This window comes from Coloeus monedula, assembly GCF_965178545.1.
Source record: "Coloeus monedula genome assembly, chromosome: 6".
NCBI lineage: Eukaryota > Metazoa > Chordata > Aves > Passeriformes > Corvidae > Coloeus > Coloeus monedula.
Window position 1 is genome coordinate 15233936 of NC_138786.1, and position 10892 is coordinate 15244827.

General features: G+C 40.6%; 1 protein-coding gene across 1 annotated transcript in view; it reads left to right on the forward strand.

The window, feature by feature from the left end:
• KCNC1 (potassium voltage-gated channel subfamily C member 1) overlaps positions 1-8238 on the forward strand; it is a gene marked incomplete at its 3' end in the record, with an annotated part of 108656 nt that extends 100418 nt beyond the window's left edge. Inside the window, exons 3-4 of the mRNA XM_082284052.1 lie at positions 5187-5375; positions 8174-8238. Coding sequence (XP_082140178.1) covers positions 5187-5375; positions 8174-8238 — 254 coding nt within the window. The remainder of the gene's footprint in view (positions 1-5186; positions 5376-8173) is intronic.
• Between the last annotated feature and the right edge of the window lie 2654 nt (positions 8239-10892).

Here is a 10892-nt window from a genome sequence, read left to right on the forward strand (position 1 = left end):
CACAAGAAGTGTCAGGCAAAAGTGATGCTGCAAAACCAGGATGCAAAAAGGAATGTAAAATCTTTGCGCTTTTTTTTTTTTAAGATAAAGACAGCTGGGAAAATCTGTCCTCCAGCAGCCTCACGGCTGCCCTACTTCCCACTTCCAGATAATAGGCTTGTAGCTAAGAAAAGCTAGAGCACAGCAATTCTCCACCCTCACCTCAGCCGTGCCACCCCTGTTCTTGTAGCTTTCTGTCACGAGCCCAAGAGCCAGGGAAACCCATCATCCCAAGAAGAGTTTCCCGTTGCCAGCAGAGTATGACACAGCTAATGTTTGCCACAGTAACAACCCTTTTACATCACCAGGAGAGTGTGACAGCACTGAAATACAGAAGAGTAATTAACTTATGGAACACATACCAATACCTTCTTCAGTGAGCCAGCTGGATTAAAGGCCTCTGCTGTTAGGGAACCTCATGGAGATCCTTCTTCATTAAACACTTCAGGCAGCTACTGTGCGTGTTAGGGTTAGGGGCACGTTTAAAATGAAAATGACCCTCATGTTCTGAGAAAGAACCAAAGGACACTCAATTGATCAGGAGTGGGACTATCCACCAACAGTAATAATGGCAGTCCCAGGTTTGGGATCAGGACTATAAGAGCACAGTTGAGATCTAGAGAAGTGGTAGGTTAATTTTTAGGTGTACTTGGGTTGGGGGTGTGAAATGTAACTTTACTCAGACAAGATTTCCCCAGCAGCAAGACCTTCATCTTTCAAACAACTTACTTTACTATATTTGGCCCTGTTTTCAGCTGCTCCTGCCTGCTTCATTCCTGTCAAACCCTTCCCTTTTAACAGGATGCAAAGCTCTGAAGTCACCCAATGGCCACTTATGAAAGCTGTAGGTACTCAAGCTGTGTCCTTGTCTCTTTCGATCTTTAAACAAGGGTAGGAGGAAGACAGTCTCTGTTCTTCTGGAGGAGATTGTCAGTGACCTCATGTGACCAAAAAAACCAGCACTATGTCTCTTAATTGCTGTGTTTCTGATCTAGAGCTGAGAAACCCCCACATTCTTCAGCACAGTGTGGAAGAATCTGTCACAGTCCATGTATTCAGATATTGACTCATGGGTAACTATGCTTGGATACCATGCTACAAATTGTGGGGTTTCTTTCACTCCTATTTCAGTCAAAGTGACCTGTAAACACTGAAAACGATCCCCTCTGAGAGTACCTTTCAACTCATCCAGTCTTTGGAATAAGTGACCACTGCACAGGTCTGTAGACACATGGGAGAGAAAGAGGTGGGGGTTGGGGGGCACAGCTATAATCCTGAGAGGAAGCAGTGGGAATTGCCACCATCCATCACCCACACATGACTTCTGACAATACATACAGTGAGAAGGGTAGACCAGGAACTTGTTTCTTGTTTGGAGAATGGCAGTATTTGCTCTGGGAAGAGAACTGGCATGACTTTCCCCATGCAGGAACCATTTCAGTTCAAGTGCCACATTTCCAAGCACAGACTGAGGTCAATAAATGTATCATACAATTATGTCCACTGATACTTTGAACATAAGATGCAGTTCAAATAGTTGGAGAGTCAGTGTCAGAATCTTGCTTATAATCAAAACCAGCAGCACTGGTAAAGCCACTATGACAATTTGCAACCATTTGCTGTGGCAAAAGAGAGAGCCACGGAGCAGCAGGTACATGGGCAGATCTACTGTGCTTCTCCACAATAAGCAGAGTACATTAATGCAAAATCCAGCAGTTCTCCTAAGCTGGGATATTTTTCAGAATCCCTTCCCCCCATTTTGAAATCCAGCATTTGCTTGGAAACACACAAGGAATTTTAATATACTTTTCTGCAAATGAAGAGGGATGAGATAGGGGGGGAAAAAAAAAGCAAGTGGAAATCACACAAATGAGGTAGTTGTGAAACAAACTACTCACCTGGGAAATATGCTGAATACTTTCTTTAGCCTCTCAGCCAAATCTCTGCAGGAGAATGTTTTGAGCTGGTGCAGTTAGCTAGGTATTCACAGATAGGACAATTAGGGAGATAAGGTGCCAAGCTGAGAGTCTGAAGATTTTGTTGTAAATAACCTCTTACATAGCAGCAGGCAAGTTACCTCACTGCATGGTAGTTTTACCCATCTGTAAAGCAGAGATGATAATATTGACTTCTCTTCATGGAACAGAACCTAAAAAACAAAAAATGCTGTACAAGCCTAATTCAGATTCTGCTAGCAGGGATGGAAAGACTCATGTGAATTTGGCAGGTCAGAATCAACCCTTGGAAGTGTTAAGCACCTAGAAATAGTTGTCATTAGTATAACTAGACTCAGAGCCGACAGAGAGTAATGCTTGCATAGTTTTTCTTTATCTGGAGTTCTCTCAAACACAAGGTCAATCTTGGAAAAAACAAACATGCAAATGGCAACTTGAGAAATCAATGTAAAATAATGTAGTTTCATTCCATCTTTAGACCTTATTCCTAAAATTGTTCAGTATGTGAATCTGCTAGTTAAAACAATGGGAACTTCTAACTGTGGTCTGATGGCATCAGTGATATTTTCTTTATTCCCATAACAGACTAATCACATACCTCCAGACAATTAGGTGCTGTAGCCAGTGGTTTGGATCACAACTATTCAACTTAGCGCTTACTTATATACATCAGCAATAGGTGCAGTCTTCTGTGCTGGCAATTTCTCTGCTTCCTAAATATTCACCCAAATTGTCATTGTGGATTAGCATTGCTATCCAGAATATGATCCCTAAGGCATGGCCCATGACTCTAATGTTCAAGGGACAGTTCAGTAATTTGCCCATATCTCCAGCTACTCTGTTCTCTTCCTCTTGAATGGAAATAAAATAACAAGGTTGTGGGTTTTTAACAAACATAGAGGAAAAATCATCACTGCTAAGGGACCCTGAAGGGGCTGTAAGAGCAAGTTCCAGCTCTAGATACTAGAGATTTATAATGCAATTTAAGAAATTAATTCGAAGAAGGTCAATTTTGTTGCCATTCAAGCACAACAGAGCCTGCAGGCTGCTTCCAAAAGAATCAGTGGCTGTTACCAGTGAGCAGCCTGACCCACAACCACTCTGCTCAGAGACATTTTGAGCTCCTGAAATGGACCAGTTCGCCCTCCATCACCAGCAATTTCATTTGCAAACCTGGGCTCAGGAGAAGCAGTGGGTGTCTCAGAGATTTCAATGCAGAGATCTGCTGACTCAGCTGCCTCCCTCATTTCAGGATTAGAGCCATCAGCTTGTAGCAGTAGGGGCTTACGAAGCAGCCCAGTTCTTTGCTCATCCCCAGGAGGACTGCAGCTCTCCCCAAACACAGTTAAGTGATTTTTAAATACACGGCTCAGTACCTGCAGTGTCACGGTTTCTATGGCAGCCGTGCCAGGTTTTTTGTGCAAAGTGTATTAAATAGCAGTGATTATTATGAACAGAGAGGAATTGCAACTCAGTGGAACCTTAAAACTTTAGAATCCTATTGAAATTAGTGTCCACAAGTATTGAAATGCCCCTATAGCTTTTGCGACGTGTTTAAATGTGTTGAGAGACACCTAATTATTTCATTGCTCATGGAACAAAACAAAACATTACTACCTCTCAGGGGAAATAATTGGCTGATTCTGCACAGAGAAAAAATGAAGGCAGAGGTGAGATGTGCAGCAAAGACTGTTTATGTTGTGACAAACCAGTGACATCTAAATAGAAGAAAAATAAAGGCCTAGAATGCAATTACTGGTGCATGATAGATGCATAGTGTGTGTCATATACATCTCTGTGTGTGTGTGTGTGTGTGTGTGTAAAGTAACAAATATAACTTGAAAACACTTTTGCCTTCTACTCATCTGTTGTCCATCAGAGAATCAAAATCATACCTCCAAACCCTACCTAACTGTATTTTTTTTTTCTTTGGGGCTTGTTTTATTAGTTGGCTTCAAAATAATTGCAAAATAAATAACAATATTAGAGCACTTAGAACCAGCTAGTACATGAATGTAGAAGAGGCACTGAAATTAAGTCTATCCATTGAGTTTCTTTCCTTAAAGACTTGCAGGATCACCCATTGCCTTACAGTGTCTAGGTAATAAGCATTGTGCAACCGAGGTGTAGGATGCTGCCAGTACCACTCAGTTAACGTATCTCGGCATTTGTGGAGCTTCAGAAAGCACATTTTGACTGTTTTTCCTTCCCTGCAACCAAAATACTCATATTGAGCTGTGCCATATTTCGAGTATATTCTCAATACACTAATTTGCACTTTAAAACCCTAAAACAAATCCTACACTAAATAGCACTTCAAATTGTTTTATAAATGTAAAACCAGTCACACAGAGAAAATATATGATTCTCAGTCTATCCTCATGGGAATGTGTGGAGCAAAATGAGTAAATCTGACAACCTATTTTCATTATTTACAGCCAAGAGTAAATTTTACTCTATCTAGTTTCCAAATTCATGGCCTGCTGTAGTGTTTTGTGTATGTAGTGTCCTGTGCTGGCATTGCAAATACTGTATGTGTTTCAGAGGAGAACATCAGAAAATGGATTGGTTTTTTTTTAAATCCACGTTCTGCTGTCGTATTTCCATACGTAACGTACTCTGTGTGTCTAAAACGTGTACAGCCATTCTGCATGACTGATACCAGAAATGCTATAAAACCATCTGGGTAAATTTTGGGGAGGGGAAGAGCAGGAATTTCCCCCTCAGTAATATCGCACACAGGTGTAAACCAGCACAAACAGAATATACTCAAATGCTAGAACACAACTCTCAGTCCACTGCCTCTCCAGAGCTCTGAGTGACAGTAGGCTCCATGACAAACAGGTCATCCATGCACCATCCGATGTCATGCGAAAACATACTGTGATTTCTAACCGCAGTCTTCTGCTCGCAGGACTAGGAACCACTGCACACCCCTTTCTGAAAGGCCCCTCAGTGCGGACGTACAGGTGGCTGCTGTCACACCTAACGGGATCACCTTTTGTTTCTCCTCCCACTTAACAGACTTGATTTTATTTTGGTGCAGTGCACATGAACGCAGTGTCTAGGACAGATGTGCTACCTTTTAGAGTGTCGCTATAGAAGTCTTTAGCTGTGAACCCTTAATTTGCAGCTGGAACTCTAATAAACAGTGCATAGTGTTTCAATAGCCTTCTGCTTATATGTTTGAAGATTCGAAACTGAATGGTGAGGTGGCCAAGGCGGCGCTGGCAAACGAAGACTGTCCCCACATAGACCAGGCTATTACGCCTGATGAGGGCCTGCCCTTTACCCGCTCTGGCACTCGGGAGAGATATGGACCCTGCTTCCTCTTATCAACCGGGGAATATCCCTGCCCGCCTGATGGAGGAATAAGAAAGGGTATGTAGCTGGGGCCCTGTAACCACATAGTTAGCAACCGGTTTAAATAACTGAGAGAAAGTCAGCTCAGCTGTAGCACGCGATAGTGCGCTTGCTGTAGAGATGCACGTTTGGGCTGGAAACCACCACCTGATGTCTGCATTTGGAGTTTCTAACCTATTTCTTTCAGAAAGAAAAGCCTGAGGAGCTGTAACTACCCCATGCAGCTATGCTAGGCAGTCGAGTCTTCCACCCCAGACGGTGCAGGAAGCTTTAGTGGGGAATGCTCTACTATGTCCTTAAATTAGCCCATCCTGTAAGGAGAGACCAATTAATGTATCATAGTAATGAAGGTTTGCCACTTGGAAAGCTCACAGAGCTTACCAGACTCTGAGGAGCACAGACTTGGAGGTGGCAGACAGAATAGATAAAACATAAAACCAAAACATCCTCAAGAAATATGAAATGACTATTCAGTGACCTTAACAGAGCACTAAAACAAAGTATTTGGATATTCATAGCTGGTTAGTTCAACAGAGAAAGAAAAGCATGAACATCTGTTGGCACAGGTGTCTTAAAATTGGAAAACAATCCATCTAAAATCCTTTCATAAATAAATCATTATTAGTTAGTTTCTCAGACTTCTGACTTCTCTCAGAAGTTACTGCATTTTTGTTTGCTAATGGTCAGAATAATCTATTTAGCAACAGAAGTAAAATCACATTTAAAAAGCCTTCCCTTCTTAAAACAGACTGTTTAAATAATTTAATGTGAGGAAACCACACAAACCCAAAATTAGAGTTACATCTATATGCATCAAAGTTGATAAGGAATGGGAAAATTGGAAAACAACTCAACTCTCTTCAAATCAGTGTTTACCACTGGTGTACTGTATATAGTATAAGATAGAGTCAATATTTTAAAGCTGCAAAGATTGTATGACGTAACCATACACTGAGTATGGAGAATAGAATTCCCATGTGCCATTGTATGATGGGCAATAGTTATAGTAAATGCCAGTTATAGATAGTGTACGTATTTATAAGTCTAAAGCTTATCATCAAGAAAGATATAGTAGGACCACAAGACTTTCATATGAAAGTATATCCTCTAAAATTTACCTTTGTAGCAAAGCGTTTTACTTGATTCTGTATTGGATAAGCATTGGCCGTGTTCATTCAGCCTGGGCGAGTTCAGGTGGTTCCAGTGGATCAGGGGAACACTCCAAATGGCACATCCTTTGGGATGGGGAATGTATGGTTTTCACGATGCACTGCAACCGCCTCTCGTTCCTGAATGAAACAGAGGCTGGTTGGCTAAAGAGTAATATACGTCAGCATATTGTTGGCCTGTTTGAAACACGTTGAGAGCATCTTAATTGTTGTTCCAACAGAATTTCATCCATAGTTTGTGCAACTCTCTGTACACTTGCTGAGCTGTTTACATGCATGCCTAAAAAAGAAGGGGGAGGGGGGGAGGGGGGGAAACTGAACGCATGCAATTTTGTTTTCTTTCTTTTTCTTTTTTTTTTTTTTTAATGCTGAGAACAAAGGAGTAGTATCTCTATAGCAACACATTAAATTCTATGGATTTTGCTGCCTTTTCCCCCTCCTGCCCCACAAAGACACCACAAACCTTAATTTTGCCTGAGGTCACAATGCATGAAGTGGAAGGGAGAGGTATGTGTGAGTGTATGACGGAGACATAGAAAATCCCTCCCACTGACTCTTTTTTTTTTTAGGGTACAACCATGTTGCTGCCTGTAGGATCAATTACATAGCCTGACCATCTTGAGAAATGATGATTTTTTTTTTTTTAATGTATATATTTTAAACTTTTTCTGTATTTCAACGGCCTTCTGAGTCATGTTGCAAGCGATACTACTCTCGGCATGTCCATGCATGCAGATGCTATTGAACTGGCTACAATGTTGACCTCATTCTTAGTCCATTCTGTCATTGATCCAATGCTGTACTTTGCATTTTTCTTTTAAATGAAGGTTACGAAATGTCACGGAGCCTTAACAGCATAGCTGGCATAAGTGGAAAAGCGATAGGATTATCCTCAGTGTCTGCGCCCTACAGCTCTCCTAGCCCAGTGAGACGTTCTTGGTCTCCCATCCCATCTATTTTGTAGCATGGATCAGTAGCAGAGAATGGTCTAAAAAGCTTTACTTTCAATTAGCCTATGCGATGTTGCATATAGTCCAGGTGACTAAGTCTGAAGATGCAATGTCTCACAGTAGCACCCGCTGGAAACGGTGTTACTTCTGATGCTTAGGTGACAGCACTCCTAAACAGCACTCAGATGACAATAGGCAGGCATTGGCGTAGTACTGGTGGGCCATACGTGCTGCATGGTATCAGTACATAGGATGAAGGGTAGATGCACCAGATGGCTTCCTTCCTGGTGCATCCTGCTAGTATATGCTTATTGTGGCTAATGGTGGATCTACTGGCTCTGTATGGAATGGGTTAGGCGTTTAGTCGATGCTGAAACATGCCAACGATGGAAGATTTTGCTTTTCTCAGGATATTTTTGAGCCATAGGAACCCTGCAGGAGTTTGAGCAAACAAGCACAGTAGGATGAAACTTTGCATGGGCACCTACATTAAGCTGAAAGCAATACTCAGACACACTGTAGAGAGGTCTCAGTCTGGCTGACTGCATGGGAAAAAAAATCCTGTTGAAGAAGAATATGGCTGCCTCTGCATGTAGCTATCTCACCTTTTCCTCCTTCCTTTAACACTAAGATGCCGAGCTTGATGTGAAAAGCGCAGGAAAGAAGCTCAAGTACTGATTGTATTCTTTACATGCAGATCTTTGCAAAGAAAGTCCAGTCATTGCTAAATATATGCCAACAGAGGCAGTCAGAGTGACCTGACAAGGCAAGATGGAGATGAACATTGATGGCTAATAAACATCTCTGTGGAACTGTGCAGGCATAGAAGACCTTCTCATTTGGACAAAGTTAACTCGCTCCATGCAGGTTTTATGGATGATTCTTCGTGGTTCTGGAGTTGTACTAGAGATGCAGGCTTTTTCTACGGCCAAAATGTAACAAAACTGTAGAAGATCTTTTTTTTTTTTTTAATCTATTTTTTTGTTCCATAGCATGACTTGCATGAAGACAAAAATGAAAATGAAAAAAAAAAAAAACCAAAAAACAAAAAACCAACAAAACAACACACACACAAGAAACACTGCAAATGTATGATTAAGGAGAAAAAAGAAAAAAAAGCAAAGTTATATATTTTCTTTCAAAGCTCTTTACTTTTACATACATTGTTGTAGCCAAAATGTAAAACATTATAAAACTGTACATTTCTTTGCTATGGATCGCTTCTTTTTGTATACAAGATACAGAGTAACGGTTTTAAAAAGTGCAATCAGGCAGTCATCGGTCATATTGACCACGCCTTCACAGTTCATCACACCGACGTGGAAATCAAGAACTTTTAATCCAACTAGAAGTGTATAAAAATAAGAAAAACTTTTTCCTGTCTGTTTTTGTTGGCATGCTTGTGACACATAGGACCTTCCTTCGGACCTGACAGTAACAGCTGGTTAATTTTCCAGCTCTGGTTATGTTGTATTTTATTGATGTATAGATCCAACGTAAAGACCCTTCATAAATTGTTCATATTAAGTAATCAGTATGAATTTTAAACAAAAGAGGTGTTATTTTAAAACTGGGACTTATAGTACAAAATCAGGAAAATACTCAAGTATAAATGGTCTCAAAGTTTAAGAAACAAGACAACAGCATTGTATGCAATTTAGTACTGAGTAAAATGCATGCACAATGTTATGCAAAACAATTCTAGCATGAAAATAAATTTTGTATCATGGTTTCAGTGCCTGCTGTATAGTGTAAAGGGGAATCCTTTTCTGAAGCAATCAGGGGTTTCCAGAGACTTGCTTCTAAAATCTTGAATAAATACAGTGTTCTCAACAGAAATGTAGGAGAAAAGCTTGGTATTGCTTTGGTTCTACAATGCTAATATTGGTTAGTAGATAATAAATGAAGCCTCCAACACTTGATACAACCAATGTCTAAAGAATTCACACCATTAGTAATTTTACAAGGGAAGATTGAAAACCCCTATAATGATCTAGGTATCTTCCTTTTCCCTCCCCAACAATAATAAATGTTTGTCTTTTTAGCTGATTAAATGAATTCAGTTTTTCTTACTTCTTTGGGCCCCGTCCTTCACTTGTTCTTCACCGAACCACACCAGTCCACCTGATACGAAACTGAAAGAAATCCAGGTGTTCGAGTCGCACTTGATTTGCCACACAAAACATGCACCAGTAAGAACTGAGAAACACAATGGGATTAAGTTTCATTTTAGATGCTACAAATGACAGCTATGGACTATGTGCCAACAGCACTCTAGTTGCCTGAGCATTTTTGGTAAAGTACTTCTATAAAGGAAGGATATACACCTTTATCCTCATGTGAGGAACTTCAAAAGAGCTGGCAATCTCCTAGGCAAGCTGCAGCATCTGCAACTGCTGATGGAAATGGAAATGTAAAGGAACAGTATCCCTACAGTCTGGAGGAAATAGAGATTAAACCCAAAAAAACCCAGAAGATACACTCATGGTTCTGGTAAGTGCTAAATTATAAACAAAAACCACAACTACAGCTGGACCTTGTCATCACAAAACTCTACTCCAAAAGAAAAGCAAGGAAGACCTCAAGTTGTGTTTTAGGAATAGAAGAAAGGCTGATAATCTGACTGTACAAAATTAGAAAACTCCTTCGTAGTCCTTGATACTGCATTATGTACTTGATTTCTGCCTTAGTTTCTCCCAAGAACTATTTTCCTCACACTGTTTCTATGTCGTCATTCTCAGAAGATAAATTTCTTACCTTCAGAGGTAAAATCCAGATTCATCCAGGATTTGCTTAATGAACAACTTTTCCTCTTATAATGTATTAAGAATCCAGAAATAGATTTATCTGTCCCAATTTTTATTTAACACTGACCCAAGGGCCCAGTGTTAATTCTCCATTACCATAAGGAATACCAACAATTTAGCCCTGTAAATCCCATGTAGGTCTTCACCTTTCACTGCACTTTGCATATATCTGAGCCTTAGAGAACAGGCTGGGTACAACTGTCATTCTGTGCTACGTTTTAGCTCCCCCACTCCCATTTTCATTTAGACTCTCCTCTCTGCTCATTCTGATTTGAGGTGACCATGTCTTCTGGGTGACTTCTATAAACCCTTCAGAAACAGAATCATACTTCCCATCCACTGCCCTTCAGGAAACGCTCTAAAGCCTAAGATCTGTTTGACCCCAGAGCTCTCCTTGCACAATAGTGACAGCTCTGACAACACAGGGAGAGAGGGAAACAAGAGAAGTGGAAGATCTAAGAAGCTGTTGCATTGAATCCTAAGAGAAATTTACCACATCATCCCAGCTGCCTTGCAGTTAAGGAGCTTTTGCTTGGGTATTATGATTAAAGTATTAATTCCTTCAAGCCTGCCCTCTCTCCCTACAGGAGGTACATATCTTTATTAAAG